Source organism: Carya illinoinensis, chromosome 16 (assembly GCF_018687715.1).
Source record: "Carya illinoinensis cultivar Pawnee chromosome 16, C.illinoinensisPawnee_v1, whole genome shotgun sequence".
Taxonomy (NCBI): domain Eukaryota; kingdom Viridiplantae; phylum Streptophyta; class Magnoliopsida; order Fagales; family Juglandaceae; genus Carya; species Carya illinoinensis.
The window spans coordinates 26351104-26374944 of NC_056767.1; the positions used below are offsets into that span (position 1 = coordinate 26351104).

The 23841-nt window shown below is 36.6% G+C and overlaps 1 protein-coding gene across 3 annotated transcripts; it reads left to right on the forward strand.

Annotated features, from left to right (window-relative positions):
- Positions 1 to 1008: 1008 nt before the first annotated feature.
- Positions 1009 to 21948, forward strand: LOC122298458 (probable serine/threonine protein kinase IREH1). Of its 3 annotated transcripts, none has more exons than XM_043108197.1 (19): positions 1009 to 1112; positions 1143 to 1953; positions 6250 to 6314; positions 6436 to 6615; positions 6702 to 8081; positions 12746 to 12918; positions 13116 to 13362; positions 13571 to 13663; positions 13745 to 13885; positions 14004 to 14096; positions 17311 to 17515; positions 17904 to 17989; positions 18540 to 18628; positions 20333 to 20384; positions 20483 to 20539; positions 20763 to 20933; positions 21051 to 21128; positions 21435 to 21616; positions 21705 to 21948. In XM_043108197.1, exons 2-18 carry the CDS (start codon positions 1260 to 1262, stop codon positions 21516 to 21518), a joined length of 3888 nt encoding a protein of 1295 aa, XP_042964131.1. In that variant the 5' UTR covers positions 1009 to 1112; positions 1143 to 1259; the 3' UTR covers positions 21519 to 21616; positions 21705 to 21948. The 3 variants fall into 3 exon arrangements, with proteins under 3 accessions (XP_042964131.1, XP_042964132.1, XP_042964133.1); XM_043108198.1 differs by having other exon boundaries at positions 1028 to 1112; positions 1147 to 1953; XM_043108199.1 differs by lacking the exons at positions 18540 to 18628; positions 20333 to 20384; positions 20483 to 20539; ... (2 more) ...; positions 21435 to 21616; positions 21705 to 21948 and having other exon boundaries at positions 1034 to 1953; positions 17311 to 17542.
- The last annotated feature ends 1893 nt before the right edge of the window (positions 21949 to 23841 follow it).

Consider the following 23841-nt stretch of genomic DNA (forward strand, 5'->3'; position numbering starts at 1 on the left):
TGTTCTTTCTTGTTTTAAATTTATGATTTTATTCGTGAAACGCGTATAATCCAATTGATTAAAAACTAATACAACTTTTAAATATCTTAATCTATCATACACCTATATAGCCCCTTTAGATGCGTATGCCTAATAGAAGGTGCAAATGAGAGCTTAAAGTCTTTAGATGAACATATTTGACATATTGAAGCGGGATTGAATGTCATATTCATAATAGTTTCTCTCGAAGAAGTTTGAGAAAAAACTCCGATTCGCAAAATTACAAACGAGGATTAAAATATTCTAACTTCGAGAAAATCAAGATATATAAGAGGTAGAGACTTTTAAAATATAGTTCTAGTTGTATGCCAAACTAAAATGAAATGTTGACTTGTAGATTCTTTAGAAATTTATGAACCTTTCTCTCCCTCGACCTAGAAAAGTAAAGTCTATTGATTTGAAGACAATGCAAGAAGATGTCAATGACTTCTATAACGGGGAATTGTTGAATACATGATGAGGACTTTGTTGATAGCCAAAAGGTTTAGGAAATTTCTCCAAACTAGGAAAGAAAATCTCAAGAATAAGATTTCCAAGATTGTAGAAAGATCAAATGGTGACTTTAGTTTGCTCTCTCAAGGTAAGAACGAGAAAAGTTTAAAAATATGAATTTTTCTATTATCAAGTCGGTGTGTAAAGTATATCATTTAGATTATTTAAATAATAAGATTTTATATGTAAAATTAAAAGAAAATTATTATAGATACAAATAAATTATATTAAGTAAACGTATAAATTGACGTGATTTTATATAATTTGTTAGATTTATTTTATAATAAAAATAATTTTATAATCTGACATATTATATCAAATCATATCAATTTATAAATTTATTTTAGTATAATAATTTTGTGAATAAAGTATTTTACTTAGAGATATACTACGTAAACAATGTTGGTTGAAAATTACCAATTTAGTTTTTTCTATTTTTACTAGAAATAGAAATCTATTCCTCGTTCGTTGCTTCAACGCCATTGCACTCTCTCTCTCTCTCTCTTGAAAGTTTAACTCCCAATCCCAAAGTCCTCTATCCGTCTTTCTCAGTCCAAACTTCCTACCAACACAACCTTCCGTCTCTCTCTCTCTCTCTCTCTCTCTCTCTCTCTCTCTCTCTCTCTCTCATTCATCTTCAATGTCAGTCCCAGAAGCCCTGCACCCATGCTAGGGCAGCGCCACAGCAGCACAGTTCGATCCCCCCGAGCTCTAGAACTCGACAAGAAATGGTGTTCAAGGGCCGGTTCTTCTCCTCCTCCAAGAAATCCGACTCCTCCAGCGCCGACGGATCCAATTCCAGCTCACCCCGATCCCTTTCTACCAACTCCAACTCACCCTCCCGATCCGATAAGAAGAAGCCCAAAGCTGCTTCCACCACCTCCTCCAAAGACAACCCCTCCAGTACCAGAACTCAATTTAAAGATGGAACCCAGAAGAAAGATTCTAAAGGCAAAGAAACTGTCACCCCAAGTCAAACCCCGTCAAAGCCCGGCTCTAACCTTGGTTCTGGTTCCGGGTCGAGGACCAAGAAGGAGGTAACACCGGCGGAGGCTCCGTCGTCGGTGTCTCCGATTCTAGCGTCGTCCCTGGGATTGAATAGGATCAAGACGCGATCGGGACCGTTGCCGCAGGAGAGCTTCTTCGGGTTTAGGAGCAGTGACAAGGGCTCCGCTCTTGGCGCCAGCAATTTATCGAGGCACGGCAAAGTCGATACCGGGTCTGGTTCGGGCTCGGGTTCTGGAACTGGGGGGAAGAAGGAGGCCGTGGGTCCGAGTAGGATGCTGGGGTTCCAAGAACATTGGGTTGACAATGGGAGCAACTCGGACAGTATGTCCACTGGGAGTGCGCAGTCTAAAGACCAGAGTCCTAATGTGATTGCGCGCTCATGTTTACAGAATGGGGAGTCTTCCTCTCAACCAGGTATAGTTTCTTTTGGTTTATTTAATTGTTTGAACAATGAAGCGGTAATTGCTGGTTATGCACAATTGTACATCAAAGTGAATAACGTGACCGTGAGATTGTTGTTCGTATTATCAATTGGACTGCCATGACTTTTCATATGTGTTTAGTTATCTGTTTGTTCTTTCATTCTTCCATTATATTTGTATTTCATAAGATTTTGCATGCTAGCACATACTGGTAAAATTGTTGCTTTTTTGTCCATGTTAGGTTGAGAATTTAGCATTTTGGTAGTTGATTAACAGAACTCTATAAGATGACCTGTATGCACGCAGTTTGTAAAATCAAGCGCCTGTCTAACAGCTTACTTAACTGATGCTGTTAAAACTATTGAATTTGGGGCTTCTTAATTAACACGTTGAGTAATCCCAGCAGTCTGCCATCTACTCCCATTTCTCTATTCTCTCCCCGTCCTTCATTATTGGGGCCTGACTTGAAAATATGAAATTGTAACAGAAGTTGATTATGAGCATTGGCTCAGTCCATGTAGAAGTAGATGTTAGAACTGCTATGATAACATGTTATATTTGATGTAGATATGGACAAGTGGATTTATATCATCATTTTTCTCCGTTGTTGACCCATTTATTAATCTTGTCTTGAAGGATCAACCTGTTTGGACCTAAACCCATTTATATTAAACCCAAATCTGCTAACTTCGTGTCATGTTTATGTTGGGTTCACGGATCGTGTCTTATATTGCCACCTCTACTCCATCGAGTAAAGCCGTAGGCCATATGGCAATGATTCACCACATAAGTCTCCTTATTGCTAGCAATTTTGAACAACTTGGGGAAGGTGTGTATTGATGATTGATCTCCATGCCACGCATCATGCCAAAAGCAAATCTTGGACCCATCACCCATCACAAATCTAGTGGGGTGGGAAAAAACCCCAACCCCACCCCTCCTAATTTTCTTCCTAAGACCAGCCTTAAAAGACCCATTTGACTTTTTTGAATTACAACTGCCTCCCAAGCTTATGTACTTTATATCTATCAACACCCATAAGAGGCTCTCTATTTCGTAGGCATAATTAGGTTTCTTACTCCTAACCTTCTGTCTGCAATAGGCAAACACACTTTGGACCAATTCACATTATGGACCTTATGTTCCTCCCCATACCTCCATAAAAAATCTCGTTTTAGTATCTCAAGTCTATTGGCAAATCCTATAGGAAGTGGAAATAGGAGCTATATTAGGTAGACAAACTTGATGGTGTGCTTTTTTCAACGTACTTCTGCCACCCTTTGATAGGTACAACCGCTTCCAACTAGCCAAATGGCATTCCATCTTACTACCATTTGTAACAACCCAAGAAAGACCCAAGCCACATCTAGACCTACACTTCAAAAGGACTAATCAACTTCACGATTGAAGTCTTTTTGAATCATTATAAAAGGTTTAAACTTCTTCCTACCAAGCAATGTGAGGTCCAATTCGCCACCTTCGTTTATACAATTCGGTTATTACAGATGCATCAGATAATCCAAGCACCCCATTTCTCCCAAAATCTGCATCTTTCCAACAAATAGATGGAGAATCCTCATTTCACATGATCCTAGGCCTTCTCAATATCCAATTTACCAAGAGCTTTAGGTGGTCTTGACCTCTTCAAGAAACACAAAAGAAAGTTCATCCAACTTAGGCCTCCAATTAAAGCTGTTCACTAGGGCTAGCCATATAAACTAGACGTCCTAAGTTTGAAACTTTGCATTCACACACTTGGGGCCATTGGACAAGTTGAATTTTCTTTAAAATTACCTGAGGTGCACTTGCGGGAAATTTCTTGTTAAGGGCCTGTGCACCCCCAAGATTTGTTAGGACTTTGTCTCGGACACCCATCGCCAATAAAAAAAAAGTAATAGTTCACTCTATGAGTTAACTGCTCAATATGATACCTACTTGCCAAAGGATCAGAAGAAACAATTCCATGAAATGTGATTTGTATATATTCTTGGGGTTTTTATCATTTTTTTTTTGCATATGCTTCACATGTAAATGTGATCTGAATATATTCAATGGGAATTTATCCTTGTATTGAAAAAATAGGAAAAGTTCTACGTTGTTTGTGCTTTCCAGGTGTTTTTCTTCCCCATTCATCATAATAAAATGGACTTTGTGAGAGGAATGTTGATGGATTGGATATATGGGATGGAGACTAATCGAAGACAACTATGACACTGATAATGGTGTTAGAATGTAGTATTTTCCAAATTAACATTTAAAATTTAATTCATCAAACCTCATTTATGGTTGAGGAAAACGATGAATACATCAAAGGAACTATGCTAAAAAACAAGGCATAAAAACTAAGCAAGCAAAGAAAAAACACTTGTGAATTTGAGAAAAAACAGCACTTGCTAGTGCCAAAAACTGGGGAGACCTGATCCATCAAGGACAAAACAACCTACTAGAAAGTTTGGAAGCTGTGAAGTAAAGAGAAAAAAAATTATAACCTGGAGAACCACAATTTGCTTGGCCATCCTCATGACCATAGCTCGCTCTATTTACATGACTAATCTCAAAGCACATTTTTAATGAAAGGACAAATACCTTGCCACAGATCATGATATTTCCAGGGGGCCAGCAAACCAATTTTAAGTTAATTCACCACAAGCAACGAATCAGTTTCAACCACAAGGTTCAGTGTATTCAGTTGATTGTAAAGCAAAAGTCCATATTTCGGAGCATCGGCAAAAAATATTGGTGCCAACTCCCAAGAAACATCAAAATTTAAAAATGATGGAACTAGAATGAGATCACGATATTCCTTAACAGCCTATACTTGGGCACTTGCCTATTCTCATGATCAATAAAATATTGTTTACTGATAAAAACAATAATATTCCTTAACAGCCAGAAGCACCGGGGTTACCTTTGGAGGTGCCATCTAAACTAAATTTTACTTGAACAAGAGCGGGGGGAGTCCACTTGACAAGAACAGGCTTTCTAATTGTCAGCTTCAAACAAGGAACATGAAGAACATTGAAAGCATAACAGTATGCTTTGCAACAATTGAGCTAGGCTTAAGAAAGAAATAAAATCTGTAGTAGTAATATTATCACATCTGGCAGTGTTTCTGGCAAGCCATAATTCCTAAAGAATGAGATATGGAGTGACCTGAGCAAGAAACTTACCTTGATCTGATCCAGAAAAAAAAAAGACAACCAGGAAATAAGCTTAACCTTCCAGCTAAGAGAGACAAAGTGTGGGTTGCCAAAAAACAATGAGAAGAATTGCTAGACCCCAGCAGCAAGAGACCTCTCTTAAAAGAAATTGGGAAAGAGTTTTTGTATACTCTTGAGGGCAGTGGCCACATTTCAAAACAATAGGAACATCACATTGTTGGATTCTCTCATCAACAGGATGCCATTATTTCATAGTTTCCAAATGAAAACCGCAATCTTAAGACGCAAGAAAACATTCCTGATAGAAGAAAAGAACTGAAATATAGGAGCCTTCACTCTTAAGAGATTCCATGCACATTTAGTGCTGAAGGAACCATCATTGGTATGGTTCCAAACCTGAGAATCCTGTCCACCATGAGTTTAAGCTGAAACTTGGAAACTTCATTAATAAATATATGATCACAATCACCCAGAATGGAAAGTTGAGGAAGTCTCAGACCAAGATTCAATAGCACATCCTTTAAGAGCATATGAGAAGAAACAACTTGAAAACAATAAGCTAAGTTTCTTTGCTTTCTTTCATCACAGTAGTTGGAAAAAGAAAAAAGTCAAAGCAACAGACCAGTAGTCCCATTATCTACCTTTTGAGAAATTTTTTGAGAAGGTTCCTTTCTAAATAAAGAGCCATTCCCAGCCAAATTATCAAGCCCAAAGCTGATAGAACCAGATCGAATGTTCCATGGACTGTCTTGCTGAATGGTAAGTAAAAACGTACAAATGGATTTCCAATGGGTGACTAAGGGACTCTGAAACAAAATTGTTGATGGAAGTGACATTTCTCAAGTATTTTTGACTCATGAAAACAGACCAAGATGAGAGAGAATCTACCACTCTCGGTGACTCTCTTGCCAACTCTACAATGTAGAGCTTTAACCACTTCAGGCAGATCCCAAATGTCTAATTCACCCTCCTGAGTTTGTTTACAGTTGTCAGGATGTGATAAGATATGATGTGTCTAGTGCAATCGCTACAAATTTCTTGGGCATTTTTTTATCTCTTCTTCCCAAATCTTCCCTCTCTTGTTGTTGTACGCTTAACTGCTTTTGATATTTTGAATCACCTTGCAGGACGATATGGATCGTCGTGGCGTCACTCTGGAGGCTTAAGAAGTTCAGATGTTTGTACACCAGAGGTAGCTATGAAAAGATTGTAATTGATGATAACCATGCACTTATATCTGACTTAGTGGTTTTATTTCTTTTTCCATTACTTAACTTTTAAATGTAGTTGATGACTTGCATTTTCGTTTCTAGACTACATATGATTGTGACAACCCAAAGGAGTCTGAGTCTCCCCGTTTTCAAGCTATACTACGTCTCACAAGTGCACCTAGAAAGAGGCCAGCTGATATTAAAAGTTTTTCTCATGAACTAAATTCCAAAGGTGTTAGGCCTTTCCCATTTTGGAAGTCTCGAGGCTTAAACAACTTGGAGGTACTTGAGTTTTATTAATCGCTTTGCAGACAATAAATGTGCTTAGAAGTTTCATTTGTTCTCATTTTCCTTGCTGTTTCATGCAGGAAATATTGGTCGTCATACGTGCAAAATTTGACAAAGCAAAAGAAGAAGTGAACTCTGATTTGGCCGTTTTTGCAGCAGATCTGATCGGAATTCTTGAAAAAAATTCAGATAGTCATCCTGAGTGGCAGGAAACTATTGAGGACTTGCTGGTTTTGGCTCGGAGTTGTGCTATGACATCTCCTGGGGAGTTTTGGCTTCAGTGTGAAGGCATAGTTCAGGAATTGGATGATAGGCGTCAAGAACATCTGCCAGGCATGCTGAAGCAGCTTCATACCCGAATGCTTTTCATTCTTACAAGGTGTACCAGATTGTTGCAGTTCCATAAAGAGAGCTTGGCTGAGGATGAACATGTTTTCCCACTTCGTCAACCTACAATCCCGAATTTTGCAGAAAAACGAATTCCTCCTGGCATGGGAAGGGAGTCCAAAAGTTCTAGTTCTGCAAAGGCCTCAAACGCAGCTTCAGCTAGGAAATCTTACAGTCAGGAGCAGCATAGTTTGGATTGGAAAAGGGACCATGTTATTCAACCAGGAAATTTTCTCTCACCTCCCGCAAATGACTCTTTAAAAAGCTTGGAGCCTCCCTTAGTCAGGGATAAGATAGCTTCTTGGAAGAAACTCCCATCTCCACCAGGAAAAAACATGAAAGATACTGTTCTGTTGAAGGAGCAGCATGAGGGTAAGGTTGAAACATTGAGAAAAGTAAATAGCAGGAGAGCCACTTCTGACACAGATTTGGCTGTAGCTAAGCCTCCTGAGCTTCCTCCTGCAAAAGATTCCCACGAACATTCCTCCAAGCACCAACACAGAATTTCTTGGGGTTACGGGGGAGATCAGCAACATATATCTGATGAAACTTCAATTATATGCCGCATTTGTGAGGAGGAGGTCCCCACTTTAAACGTGGAAGGTCATTCAAGAATTTGTGCTATTGCTGATCGATGTGATCAGAAAGGTCAACGTGTCAATGAGCGTCTTGTCAGAATTTCTGAAACTCTTGAGAAAATGACGGAATTATTTGCTCAGAAGGATGTTCAACATGTAGTGGGAAGTCCAGATGTTGCAAAAGTATCAAATTCGAGTGTGACGGAAGAATCTGATATTCTTTCTCCAAAACTCAGTGATTGGTCTCGAAGAGGCTCAGAGGACATGCTCGATTGTTTTCCGGAAGCTGATAATTCAGTGCTTATGGATGATTTGAAAGGTTTACCTTCCATGACATGTAAAACTCGTTTTGGTCCAAAATCCGATCAAGGAATGACAACTTCATCTGCTGGTAGTATGACTCCCCGGTCTCCATTATTGACACCAAGGAGCAGTCAGATTGACTTGCTCTTGGCAGGAAAGGGTGCCTACTCGGAGCACGATGATGTTCCACAGGTACTTCCTTTGTCTTCTTTAGTTCTCTGCTGGGGAGTTGCAGGCTTGCAGCACCACATATGACAATAAATAAACATATATGTGACTATAATGCCAATTAAATTGTATGAGGTGGTGGCTGAGGTTGTGAGTTCAAGTCCTGCCAGATGTGTAAGTTAGTTACCAAGCCATAAATTGAAAAAAAAAAAAAAAAAAAAAAATTCTCATTGCATTATCAGTTTGAGTTTTCAAACTTAAACCATCTACTTTGTTGGATATCACTTTCAATAGGAGAAAGGAATCCAATTAGATTAATTAAGAAACTTATCATATGAAGAATGATCTTTGTTAAATTTGCTAAAGGTGCTTTAGGACTACTCAAGTGGTGTTGATCCTAGGGTTGAAAGATTTTCGGTCTGGACCGGACCGAAAATCAAGTTGGTCAGTCTCTGTCCATGACTTCATGGTGTCTGAGAAATTTTGTTTACGGTCGGGTCCTAAAATGTGGTTTTTTTGGACCGGACCAGACCAAAATGTTTACATAAAAATTTTTAAATTTTTTTTTATATATAATATATTATTTTATATAGTAGTTGTATAAATTAATTTTGTAATTTTCATCTAATTTATCACCATTGACCATTTAAAATGTAAAATAATATATGCTATCAATTATAACTAATATATCATATGATAGTATATGTTATTATATGGCGATACATACTCCACTTATCAAAACAAAATATATCAATACATACTCTACTATTTACACGTAATTTAAATAATTAGTTAATTTTTTTTGATACATAAATTGCAAGTAAGCATGAATAATTTATGGACAATTGAATTATTTAATATTCATTAATCATATATAAAATGTTAGAATTTTAACATAGGCTATTGTGAATACTAAAGTATTAAGTTAGTAACTATTAATATCATAAATATAATTATAATTAATTATTTTTTACTTATTTAATTAAGTTTTTTCTATGAACTTATTTGCTAAAAAAAGAACAGAGAAAAAAAATGTTCTTAGCTCATATGGACCGAATCGGACCGACCAGACTGATGGCTAATGGTACAGTTTGGTCCCTAGGGGTAATTGGTCCAGTCCAGTTTGAAAAAAGGGTGGACCGAATTTTTTGGTTCGTGACTCCCCCCGGATGGATTGGATTGATTATACCATACCCCTAGTTGATCCTGATAAGAAATTATTTTTTTTTATAAGTAAAAAGAGAATTTATTAATCCACGTAATGAGGCAAGGCCTATGTACACAGGAAGTATACAAGAAATGAGATCCTGATAAGAAAGTATTTAGTTTTGTTAAGTGTGTATTGTGTAACGGTGCTTTTTGTTCATATGAAAATTGGTTACTTCAGTTTTTCTACAAGGTGATTGTATTCAAACTTAATTTATGAGTTTTTGTAAGTTTCGTATGATGATAATGTCAATGTTTACACTTGTCACTGGATGGCACCTACATACAACATTGTAAATGTCACTATGTAAAATTATAATACTAACGTAAATAACATAGACCATTTGAACAAAATGATAATTTTTTTTTTTTTTTTTTAAAGTAAACGATTGTATTAATAAGAATAGGCTCATTCATGGGTTCCAAAAATCGCATCTTCTCCGTCCAAAGGGTGGGTGGAGCCGAATTCCTCCTCCCGTCTGTATAGTCCCGACACTGTCCTACTGTGTTTTTTCTGGTTTTTTCTTCGTTTTCCGACCATAGCATGGAGAAGCGCTGATCTACTGCTTTTGGCCACCTACGACTACCACATGCCGCATCGCAAGACTCCCCAGCTGCCGATTCTTCAGAAGACAGAAGAAGATCATCGAAAAGAGCATGCACGGCCCAAACAGAGTGTGAGATCCATGCACTGCCGCACTAGGGAGAGCTTGCCGCCGTCACTCGCGGAATTTTTGGGATTAGTGGCCTCGGAACTCTTAGATCCGACCAACCTCCACTCTCCTAGTATGGCTTGTGGTCTTCACACACCTCCACAGTTCCTGGCGGTCGTCTGTCGGCGATTTGATGCTTCTCCCGCTTGCTATCTTCCTATATTATTGCTTCTCTTAACCTAGGATTGTGGGAAAGTCTCATTCAGTCAACTAGAACTGCAACATGCAGCACAAATTAATTCACTGCTGCTTCCGGTCGTAATATTACAATCCGTTTATCAGACTGTATGAAAATTGCTTCAGGCGGCTTCTCCTGGTTCCCAAATGGGCGGGGGTCAAGTCATTGGCCTCAAATCCCTATTTTTTTTTCTTGTGTTGTACTAGTTGGTTTGGGATGAATGTCAAGGCCTTCCACCCTGTTGTATCTTGTATCCTGTAAGTATTTTATATATTTATAATATGCTTGCTTAGAAAAAAAGAAAAAAGAAAAAAATAGGCATAGCCCAAGTACACAAGATGGTATACAAGAGGGAACACCTATCTAGGAAAAAGAAATGGAAACAATAAAGTCATGAAAATCGAGGTCATTAAAATCTACAGCTATGGCCCCTAGAAATAAAGTTCTAACAAAAAGAGATCTAAGTTCCGTAATGAGGGCTTATTGCTTTCGAATGTCCGGTCATTTCACTCCTGCCATAAGCACCACAAAATACAGATAGAAACCATCTTCTACACGGCTGTGATTTGTGGAATACCTCATAGATTTGTCCAACAAGCCAAAGGCGCAACCATTGTGGCGAGCAAAACCCAAGCTAGCTTTAATGTGTAGAACACATCATCCCATAACACTAGCAATCTCACAATGCAGTAGAAGATGATCTACAGTCTCACAACTTTTTTTGCACATGTAGCACCAATCTACTATGATCACCTTGTATTTCCGTAAGTTATCCATTGTCAAAATCTTACCTAGAGAAGTTCAAGCAAAAAATGTAGCTTTGGGAGGTGCCTTATTTTGCCAAATCCTTCTCCATGAAAATTGATTGTGCTGTGACTGGGTGAGAGGCTTATATAAAGAGCGAACCGAGAATGTACCTTTACCTCTAGGTACCCACCACAACGTGTCAGCTCCGTGAGTGCTCGGTCTCAACGAGTATAAAAGACTAAAAAAGTCCTCAAAGCTGCCAACTTCTCAATCTTGGGCCGCCCTACTGAAGTTGATGTTCCATTGGACTTGATTACCAGATTTCACCCTAAAATCAGCCACTGAAGCTTCTTTCTCACATGCAACCCGAAAAATTAAAAGGAATGAGTTCCTTAGAGCATTATTTCCAAACCATTGGTCACTCACAGAATTTTATTCTAGAGGCATCTCTCAACGCAAGTATAGCATGACTAGTAAAAAACCCCCCACCCACATCTAATGTGCTTTCAGACTCCCACTCCTGAAGCCCCACTTCCCTTTTTAGTCCCCCCCCCCCCCCTCCCCGGCGGGCACACAAACCTCCATATTTGCAGTCAATCACCGACTTCCATAAGGCTTCTGGTTTCATATTATATCGCCACAACCATTTTTGGAGTAAAGCCTTATTGAAAATCCTTAGATTTCTAATTTCCAACCCACCAGAAGAGATTAGGGAGCATATCTTAACCCACTTGACCGGATGGAATTTGAAGTTATCCTCCATGCCACTCCAAAGGAAATCACTATGAAGTTTCTCAATCTAGGTCGCCACATTTGCTGGAATTGGTAACTAAGATAAGAAATACGTTGGTAAATTAGACAGTGTATTTTTTATTAAGGTGATCCTGCCACCTTTCGTGCTGAGTTGAAATTGTATTTATTCCAATATATTCCTCCCCATAACACTCCCTCTCAAGCTGGAGCATATATATAAGTCCAGCTTGGAAGAGATAAATTCTAAATGATGCCACAATGTCTGTTTAACCAATAAGCTAATTGGTCCCTAGACTCTACACAAATGGTGTAGAAATATCTCCACCAAGTATCATGTCTTGAATGAAATGAAAATTAACTTCAATGTGAAATTTGTTTGAATCAACACGAATTGGTCCCCATACATCTAAACAAGTTAGACACATGATTATTATTTCTTGAGGGAAGATACACAAAACCCCCCAAAATACCACTCATTTTGCAATCACCCCCTAAACTATCAAATTTGGTAATCACTCCGTCAAACTACCTAAAAGTGGTATTTTTTTTTCGAGTCTAGAGTTGAGTTTACATTTATTACAATGATATTATTTCATTCAATATACTTTCTATAACGATCGTATTTGTTAAAAAATGATTTCCATAGCCATTATAATAACAACAAAAATTACTACTTACCATCATTATCACCATGATTTTTTCCCGTATCTCTGTTTATGTGCATATCCCTTCTCATGCAAGTTTCAGATTTTTATTTTTATTTTTGATAGGCCATGCAAGTGTCAGATTTTAAATTCCCTACTGATTTGCAGTTTAGACGCACAACAAATTTTGCTGTCACAAGTTCATCATCCCTTTGTGACATGTCTTATCTCTTTCCCCACACCCCAAAAAAACAACACAACCACCGAAGTATTAATTGGTAGGAGTTTATATTCTTAATCTCCAACTTATGGGAAGGGTCATTCTATATTATAATAGCATATTTAACGAGACTGGAAATTATTGCTGTACCTGATGCAATTTATGGCACTTTCCACTTGTCATTTGTTTTTATGTTTTCAAGTTGAATTTTCTTATGGGTGATGCAGATGAATGAGCTTGCCGATATTGCACGATGTGTAGCAAATACACCTTTGGATGATGATCGCTCTATGCCATATCTACTGTCTTGTCTTGAAGACTTGAGAATTGTTATTGAGCGCAGGAAATTTGATGCACTTACAGTGGAGACATTTGGGACACGCATTGAGAAGTTGATTCGGTGAGTATCTTGCTGCTAAGTTCATGAATATTTCAAACTAAAACCAAGAGGGCATTAGATTTATAACGAACGGCTCCGGTGAAAAGTTCATTTGGCATTTTCTTTTGTTGAAGCCTTCATTCCCATGACTCCTCATTGGAAGGTTTTAATTTGACCATTTTGGATATCACAACATGTAATGAATTTTTATTTTCTAGGGAGAAGTATTTGCAGCTCTGTGAGATGGTGGATGATGAAAAAATTGATATGAACAGTACCATAATTGATGAAGATGCTCCTTTGGAGGATGATGTGGTCCGTAGTCTGAGAACAAGCCCTATACATTCGTCTAAGGACCGTACCTCTATAGATGACTTTGAGATTATAAAACCAATCAGTCGTGGAGCATTTGGACGGGTTTTCTTGGCTAAAAAGAGAACAACTGGGGACCTATTTGCGATAAAGGTACCATGTATGATATTGCTTCTGTGATTTCTTTTGAAGAAAGGTTTTATCATGGTATCCTCTTTCACCTATATGTATTTTGTTTTGTTATACGTGGACACCCTCCTTGTCACATTGTCATTCTGTGATTGTATGTTGTCACTGACCTGTGAAGGATCTTAGTTTAAAACGGCATGTGATACGTGTTCAATTTGCAACTTTGCAACAGGTTCTTAAAAAGGCAGATATGATCCGGAAGAATGCCGTTGAAAGTATATTAGCAGAACGTGATATTTTAATTTCAGTTCGCAATCCTTTTGTGGTGAGCAGGTCTAGCTAGCTTAGCATTTTCCCCCTTGGTTGAAAATTTTAAATTTGTTATATATGAATGGGTCATTATCAGGTTCGCTTCTTCTATTCTTTTACATGCCGTGAAAATTTGTATCTCGTGATGGAGTATCTGAATGGAGGAGATTTATATTCGTTATTGAGAAATTTGGGCTGCTTAGATGAGGATGTTGCTCGCGTCTATATAGCAGAAGTTGTAAGTAGATGTTTTTTGTTCTGAAATGTGATTGTTCCTATGTTACAGTGCAATTATAATATCTGTGGACCTTTCTTCTTCATCTTTTGTTCTTTTTTTGGGTGGGTGGGTGGTGCAGGTACTTGCTTTGGAATATTTACATTCTCTCCGCGTAGTCCATCGTGATTTGAAGCCTGATAATCTTTTAATTGCACATGATGGCCATATTAAGGTGACTTTATCTTTAACTTTTTTTTATCTCCATTGTTTTTCTATGTTTATAGCCTTTTGATTTCAGTATAAATAGATTGGCTGTATATCTCTTGTAAGTTTAGTTATATAAAATAAATAAATTGATTGGCTGTTATGAGCAGATGCATGATGGATTTGTTGGCTCCCCTTAATAGAGGTAGTAATGGATAAAACATTGATCACGAGAAAAAATGAAAAAGATACAGAAATCTCTTTATGGTTATTTCATTATAAAATATTATTTTGCTTCTTTTCAGCTTCAATTAAAAAAAAAAAAAAAAAAAAAAAAGAAAGAAAAGAAGAAGAGAAGAGAAGTTCTAACAAGAAAAAAGAAAGCAGCGGCAGCATGTTTGGTTGGTTATGGCTACTCATTTAGTACACGGTGCATTTGATCATAAACTTTTATTACTCAATAGTTACTTGGCAGTGGGCAAGATATCTAGAACCCATTAACGCATACCCAACCAGACAACTGTTGTCAACCATGTCAGTGTCTCTCTCTCTCTCTCTCTCTCTCCTTTTTTTTTTTAAATTCAGTAGAATTTATATTATTTGTATAATGTTGTATATCATATGGAAAACACCAGTTGAAATGTTTTTAGAAGAATGGGAAGTGAGGTGAGGAAATCGAGGAAAAAAAAAGGAAACATTAGAATATCATACCAATGAGCACTATTGAATTGTTTTATTGCCTATGTTTCACTCTCTTTATTAAGGTGGCACATTTATGTAGCTTTTCAAATTTTCCTAACTGTTCATTAGTTTTAGTGTTTGGTTTTTTCGAGCACTGGCAGCTAGTAAGTTATTATTTAGGTATTCAGCAAAATGTCTTTTCCACACCTATTGTTCCAACTGCATGATACCTTTTTCTTTTTAACATTTTGTTTCCTGCAACCATACTCCTCGAAACCAATTCTCAGTTTTTTTTAATCATTGAATGCAATTTATTAAAAAGCGCGAAGAAAAGCAATCTGAGGACATATGAAGTTTAACTAGTTCTTTTTTCCTCCATTTTACAAATTAAAAAAAAAAAAAAAAAAAAAAAAAAAAAAAAGGATTACAAGGTAAAGCACCCTGCCACCCATTTAGGGTAGATGAGGAAATCAAGGAGTGCATAAAATTGATGAAGATAGTCAAGTGGTTGGGGTGAGCCATCATGCAAACATTTCTCCCAAATCATTAAACATCATTCAACTCAAGACCTCTTACACGTAGGACTCGCAATCTTTTTCAACTCCACCTCTTTACACAAGGGACCCACAACATTTTTTAACTTCCCATAAATACATCTAAACTCATCTTAACATCCAAACACATATAAACTCATCTTAGGTGAGCCCCACAAAACTCACTCCACTATCTCAACACACTACTATTTATAAAGAACTCAACTCATCTCAGCCCAACTCAATATCCAAATACAACCTTAAATAGTGTGTTGCATTTGGATATTGAGTTGGGCTGAGATGAGTTGAGTTCTTTATAAATAGTAGTGTGTTGAGATAGTGGAGTGAGTTTTGTGGGGCTCACCTAAGATGAGTTTATATGTGTTTGGATGTTAAGATGAGTTTAGATGTATTTATGGGAAGTTAAAAAAGGTTGTGGGTCCCTTGTGTAAAGAGGTGGAGTTGAAAAAGATTGTGAGTCCTACGTGTAAGAGGTCTTGAGTTGAATGATGTTTAATGATTTGGGAGTTGTGTGTTTGGATATTGACCTAGGCAAATTTAAACTCAACTCAGGTGAGCTCAGCTGCTTCCATGTTCCAAACGCAGCAGAGATTCGTACATGGGGGATTCCAGCTCTAATGCCCTCCTCTCCCATCTTTGAAATTATGAGGATTGTGTTATTCCCAAATATGCCACACTAAGCATAGTGGGATCACGTGCCAAATTTCATTTTGACATACCCATGTTTGGGTACACAAAAAAAAAAGTCTCAACCTGAGAGGTTTTTATCTTTTAAAATGTCTTCACTCCCAAACATACAACATAACAAATCATTTTATAACAATCATTCTACTCCTTCAAACATTTTTTCACTTCTTCAATTAAATTCTTACTTAATAAAGAGAACCTTAGAAAGAATTCCTCACCATAAGGCCGCCCATGGGGTGGCTGGCCTACCCCGTGGTGGCCCTTTTGTGGCCACCCATGAGGGCTATCCCTCGAGGGTGGCACTGTATTTTCTAAAAAAAATTTTAAATATTTTTAAATGAAAATTTTTAAATAAAAAAATAATGTACAAAAACATTTCTCACAAAAAGAAAAGTGCAAAAAGAAAAGAAAATGGTAACAAATTTGGATCATCAAAATAGATAGTAACTCCATACTCGGGTTCCTCAATTCAACCCTTGTGAAACAATCCTCTCATGGTTTGGATCAGAACCTCAAAACAAATTCTGGTCACCTTTCACTCTTTTTCATATTTTTTTTAATTGATTTGGAACCTTATCAATATCAAGGGAGGGTCCTTCAAACCTCGGATACGTAATCCCACCTGCCAGAACTATGTATCAGGTAATCTAGAGGAACTTCTACTACAGCTCATCCCAAGCCCCCTCTTTGACCGTTAGGCTGCACTCTGACTAGCTACTTATCTGAGTTATAAACTGAAAATAACTCATCCTCAAGTTTCCATAAAAAATAACAAAAACCCCTATAAAAAATATTTAGAATTCACAGCAATAAATGCTAGTTAATTCTCAAAATTGCTCAAAAACAGAAAGCCTTTTGGTCAATGATCAATTTTTTATTGTGGGGAATAGATATCCTGAGAAGCTGTCACATTTTAATATATACTGGCAATTTATTCCAAAGAAAATATGTTGTTTTACCATCAAAAAGTTGGTTGGCAAATTGAAGCCCTAGCTGAATTTTCAATTCTACCTTGATGGCCTCAATCAATGGTGATTTTTTTCCCATTCTCTGATGTTAGAAGGCAAGCAAAACCAATAGTTGGCATTAGAAGCGTAAGCGTGTTCGGTACACTATAGTTTTATCCCATTTGCTTCACACAACCTTGCAGCCTTGGTCCACTTCCCTGGCTGGTTTTAAATGGAACTTATTTTAATCATGTATTTGCTTCACACAACCTTGCAACTCCTTGTTTAGAACTTCTTTTATGGTTTGGGCTTGTGTTTTTATTGGAGATATCCTTTTCAAATTTCAAAAAGTTCCTGCATTCCATCTGTGCAGTTGACAGACTTTGGGCTTTCTAAGGTTGGTCTCATCAACAGCACTGATGATTTGTCTGGTCCAGCAGTTAGTGGGACATCCCTACTTGTGGAAGATGAACCAAAGCTATCTGTATCCGAGCATCAGCGAGAAAGGCGGAAAAAACGCTCTGCTGTGGGCACACCGGATTATTTGGCACCAGAGATACTTTTGGGAACAGGACATGGTTCGTATAGCCTTTTCTTAGTTTAAGGTGCCACAATTATCTCCTCTCATTTTTGTTAAAAGTTCAACTTTAGATTTAACTTTGGCCATCTTGAAAGCAATGAAGCTAAGCAAGGGGGATTATTGAGAGTAAGCTACAAGATTTTCAAAGTCTCAGTACTGATTAGATGTCCAATGCCATGAAGTTGAACTAATGTGTCAACTTCAAACAAAATTACACTCTTACCATTATGCTTCTTTCTTTCTTTCCCTACACACCCACAAATTTATTCTCTACCTGATGGATTTAGCTTTCCTTGTTGGTATGTTATTAAAGATTTACCCAAAGAAAGAACAGTACTTAAAGTGTAGGAATGACTAATAGTCTATCGTTGAACCTTTTTCCACAGGTGCAACTGCAGATTGGTGGTCCGTGGGTGTCATATTATTTGAATTGGTTGTTGGCATTCCACCATTCAATGCAGAACATCCTCAGGTTAAACATGTTGCTTATTCTGCTCACCATTGCTGTTGGAAATAACATACATTGTGCCTTTGTTTATTTATTTATTTTTAAAATAAAAATTGTTTCTATGATGAAAATTATTGCAATAACAGTAATATTCACAAGGACGATTAGTAGTTTCCGCTTCAGGATTTGGGAGTTCGCCAAATGCTGTTAATTTTTGAATTTTTCAATTGATACAATGAAAATCCATTCAATTGCAAGTTATTATTGCACCAAGTGTTGAGGCTGTTGACTGTAGAATGCGGTATGCCACAGATTGGCCTGTTCAGATCACTTGGAAGTTTGGTGTGAAAAGTTGGTTTTCATTTGCAGGACCTAGTTTTCTCCTCAAAAGCAGATGATAAATATGATACCCCACCTTTGAATAGGGCATATTCATGTTGATGTTTTACATGTTACTCTATGTGAATGATAACATTTTAAAAGCAACTAGTGCTTATTTGTGTTAGTATTGATCCTATGTCAAGTGTTGTTGATTAAGTTCTTACTCTCTGGCCTTTTTTAATTTTTATTCTAGACCATATTTGATAATATTCTCAATCGTAATATACCTTGGCCCCGGGTACCAGAAGAAATGAGCCCTGAAGCACAAGATCTAATCGACAGGTAAGGGTACATCTGATGGTTATTATATTTGGTCTCTTTTTTTTTTTTTTTCATCTGAAAGGATCTATTAGTTGTTGTGACTATGCCATAACTAACTGGACTATATAGTATTTGATCTTTTATGTTGAAAGTACTCTACAATATCCATTAATTGTTGTTTGTGATCAGATTTCTTTGTCACATTGCTTTATTAACTAGGGTTTTGTTTACATAAAAATAAGATAATTGAAAGAATGAGTTTGCTTTGCCAAATGACGACTTATAAATCTAGCTGAAGTTGCTTTTGTAAAGATGTACTCTGGCAGACATATGTATCAAGAAACACATTTTTCCTTTTCCCTCAAGTTTCCATGAATGCTCTATGGGTTTGTATGGCAATTATGTGTTACGAATGCAAAGCTGTGGATTGTAACTAAGACAATTGTATGCTTGGACCCTGTTAAGGAATATAAACAGATTCTACTCTTGAAAAAAAAAAAGAAGAGGAAGAAGAAGAAGAAGAAGAAGAGATTTTAGTCTGAAAAAATTATGGCATTCAACTAAAAAAAATGGTGAAAAAGAAGGGAAAAAAAAACATTAGTTTACTATCTTTTTCACCATTTTTTTTAGTTGAATACCATAATTTTTTCAGACTAAAATCTCTTCTTCTTCTTCTTCTTTTCTTTTCTTTTTTATTTTTATTTATTTTTTAATCTTTCTAATGAGCAAAAAGGGTAGAAGACAACCAGAGGTGGCCTCCCTACTTGGGTGTAACTGTAGTGGCACCCTAATCAGTCAGGAGGGTTCTAGAAGGCAGCAGCATGTGTTTCCCTTAGGTCGAATTTGAGCTATAGTCTAGACCTCAGTCCCACTAGGAAATTTAATAAATCATTGGGCAGCTAATAGTAATGGTATAGGACGAATCCGTATTTGGATTCTAACCCAGGACCTAATACATTGTCAAACCACATGGGAGTAACTCAAGGACTATTCACCATAATCTAAAGTTTTGATAGAAATGAAACGTGACAATTCGTATGTTGATTAGAGTGTGATAGTTAATCTATTTTTTAGTCTTTAACAATGTGAGATGATATAAATGCTTTGGTACATACCTGGTATATCAAGAATTCTATTTAAGAAACTGGAATCAATTCAAGTGATTGGTGCATATATCTTTGTGATTTTGTTATTTTGGGCATTATGTTGCTATGGTGGTTGCTTGTAATCAGGCAATACATAGTGCCTATTACAGAAAACTGGAATAAAATGTTTATCATGTGCAGGTTATATCACTCGGTGGAAATAATATTTGTTATTGTATTGGTGGGTTTGGATTGATTTGTCTGTAATATGCCTGTCACAACTAAAACAGACATGACCTCTGATACAAGAGGTGCTCATTTAGATTATCCATTAAATTAAATATATGATAGATGTTAACAACTTCGAACATTCTATTCTCTCAGTGATTTGAATTGTGGTAAATGTCTACTTGTAAAATATTTTTTGCATCTGAAAAGGTATGTACTGAATAGGTGATTATGGTGCATTTTTTGTACCCTCCAAAGATCAAGTCAATTGTGTGCATATATTTTTCTAGATGTAATGTTATTTTCATCATATAAGGGACGTACTTTTGGACTTGGTACTGACATAACCAGGATAGATGGTAGCTTAATTAATTTAATAATTTTTTCATATGCTGATATTTTTCTTATTTAGATTACTTACAGAAGACCCTGATCAGAGACTGGGAGCCAGAGGAGCATCAGAGGTGATCTTGTCTCTTAATGCTCCTGTCCATTAATTATTTTTTCATGTTCCCATGATACATTAGATGTTGAACTAATAAAACTGGATTCTATGATCCAGGTGAAGCAACATGTATTCTTCAAAAATATCAACTGGGACACGCTTGCCAGGCAGAAGGTGCGATTGCCTGATGTATAAAATCATAAAGATGTAGAGGGAATATTTCTAGATGTTTTACCTGATCCCTGTGATGGGAACACATTATACAGGTCCAGGGTTTAACTGGGTTAAAGATCTTGCATTTACACGATCTCTGGGACTTGTCATTAAAAAAATATTTATATATATTTCTAGATGTTTTGGATGGATGGACTGCCCTATTAAATTCTCTCTTTTACAGGCTGCATTTGTTCCCTCTTCAGAGAGTGCGCTAGATACCAGTTACTTCACAAGTCGCTACTCGTGGAATCCTTCGGATTACACTGCATATCCCGCCAGTGAAGAGGATTCCAGTGATAATGACAGCATAAGTGGCAGCAGTAGTTGCTTAAGCCATCGCCAGGATGAAGTGGTATTGTATTTTAAAACCTCTTCGAATTTGACAAAATAATGATTAGAACTTTCCGATTTGTCATGCTTACATGGGATTTGCTGGGTTGCTTTGCTCTTGGGCAACATTGATAAACAGGGAGATGAATGTGGGGGTCTTACTGAATTTGAGTCTGGCTCTTCTGTCAATTACTCCTTCAGTAATTTCTCATTCAAGGTAACTTTCATCTATATGCTAATGTGAAGTTAAAGCCTGAGCATGAATATGAATAACCTTACCATTAGAAAGCTTTTTGGAATGGTTGCTTCTAAACCTTGTGTGGGTAAGATTGACTTTCCATGTTTGGTAAATTGGCCTTGCATGAACGTGGTTGATATTAAATTGTGGTGATTCTGGGTTAACTTATTTCTCTTCCCCCTGATGTGTCTTCATGCCTTGGTCACCACTTTTATGTTTTCCATTGTCACGGAATTTTGTCATGCAGCATCTTGATTTAATTTTGTATTTCATGTGTTTATTCAGAATCTATCCCAGCTGGCATCAATAAACTATGATCTCCTATCTAAGGGTTTCAAGGACGAGCACCCGACAAATCCTAACGCATGACTTTTCTGCCAGTCGAAAGCCAGGAATGGGTTTTTGGATTTGGTTGAGTTGGCATATTTGTGGGGCTTAATCACGGTGTTATTGTACACCCTGTACATGTATGATCTCAAAACTTGTATGATTTTCATCTAATGTTAAGTATGTATCATGCTGTTTTGTAATTTGATCAATGTTTTCTATTTGCAGAAATAGAAGAGAACGTAAGAGGCTAAACTGGTTCGGGATGCTCTTAGAGTTAACAGGTCTAATCTTTGGGGTTTCAATATTAGAGTTGAGCTGTTTTGTTTGATTTTACGAACCTTTGCCCCTAATGCCCCCATTGTTGGTTGCAGTGTTGTCTTATTGAGTTGGTTCTTTTTTTCTCCATAGAAATTAGAACACTCCTGTATGTACAGTTGACCATTTAGTTTATGAAATTTTCGTTTTCTTAGCTTTTGTGCAGTGCGTCCTAGGCTTTGTTGGAGGTACGAAAGAGTGGTTCTTGAGTATGCACATTTTGCTGGCTTAATTCCAAAGAAGGACCAATATTAAATCAAGCTCAGGCTGAGATAATCTTGAAATAAGATTTCCATCAATGAAAAATTCTATTATAAACCAATGTGTAGAGCGCATACTAGTGCTTAAATGTTATGATTTAATTTTGAAATATAATTTTAAAAGGAAAATATTTTAGTCACAAAAAGTAAACTCACAAGTTGATGTAGTTTGATGTGATATGTCAGATTGTAAAGTTACTTTCAATATAAAGTATATCTAATGGATTTTATGAAGTCGCATCAGTTTATAGATTTACTTTATATAATTTGTGTCTAGCAATCCTCTTTTTAAAATTTGAATATTTAAAATCAAATATTCCATCAATATATATGTACTTTATTATTAATTGGACATTGGGAGCGCGTTCGAATCATTGGTTATAGCAAAGAAATAAGCTTTCTACTTCTACTCAATATGGACTGACTAATAAAATCATCTTGGGTCATTAACCAATATCAATACTCAAAGATTCGAATAAATTTTCACTATATATTTAAAAAAAGAAGTTTTTCTAAGGTTAAGGAACAATTTAGTCAAACTCGTGACCCATAGAGTCTCCTTAAAATGGGCTGCAAGTTCCAATTAGAACCAAAAATTAGTCAATCAGATGACTTGCTATGAATAATCTTAATTGGGGTAGAACTCAAACTACTATAGTTCCCTAATGTTCATTTGATTGTCGCCAAAACTGGGGTAGAACTTAATCGATTATAATGCCCCAAATTTATAAGAAAGTAGTGAATTTCAAAATTATTAAAAATACAATATAAATAATAAAATTTACTTTTTTTTTTATCAACTTAAATTTGTTAGACAAGTGATTTATTTCACAAAAATAAATATTCTAGCATTAAAAATAAAAATAAAAAAGGGGCAGTAGAAATGGAGGGGCGATTGCATTGATTCTTAACGAAAGAACTAATAAATGCACAACTGGTAAAGTTGTTTGTAGCTCTCAAACAGTAGTCCATTATGGAGGGTGGCGCATGAGACCTCATACCCATGAGCTCCACACTGGTGGAATCGAAGCTGACTGGACAAGGAATTTGATGGTGGGGCCTGTGTAAGGCAATTATGAATGGACGGTGGTAGGTCTAACTTTCAACATCACACACACACACACAGGAAAAAGCTTCATCAAACAGTAGGAACACGAGGGTGATATGCTTTTTTAATTGAACTGCCCTGTATTTTGTTGATTATTTTCAATCCCTCAAAACGTATGGTTTTTTTCCCAGCATTTTGTGGTAGAGAATAACATATACGTGCGTGTCGCTCTGTATTTATTATAATTTACATATGCAATGAGCTAATTTGAACTCAGGTTCATTTTTTATTCCATTCTTATATAAAGAGATATGAAAAATGCCATTTGAGTTAGAAGTCATAAGACAAGCCTATCAGAATTTGACAATTTGACATTTCATCTATAGTTCTATAGCACCAAGAACCCAAATGATCAGTTTTAATAATCATTTGAGTTATGCTTATGGATCATACTATATCAATGTAAAGCAAAGAGTATATTTCATACAATTTTTTTTTTTTTTAAAAAAAAAAAAAAAAGTGAAAAACCAGAGCATCCCAAGCTTCAAATGCAATGTGAAAGAATTTGCAGCCTGTAAATTACTAACTCTTGTCTGGCTTGTACAAGATAAACCACCAAACTAATGAATGCCCTCCATATTGTAACAAAGTTTGCTACACCTACTCAGATGCTTCCAACTAAAGAATTAAATTGCCACAAATGCCGATTTTATTAGACAAGGGTCCCCCCCTATGTCGT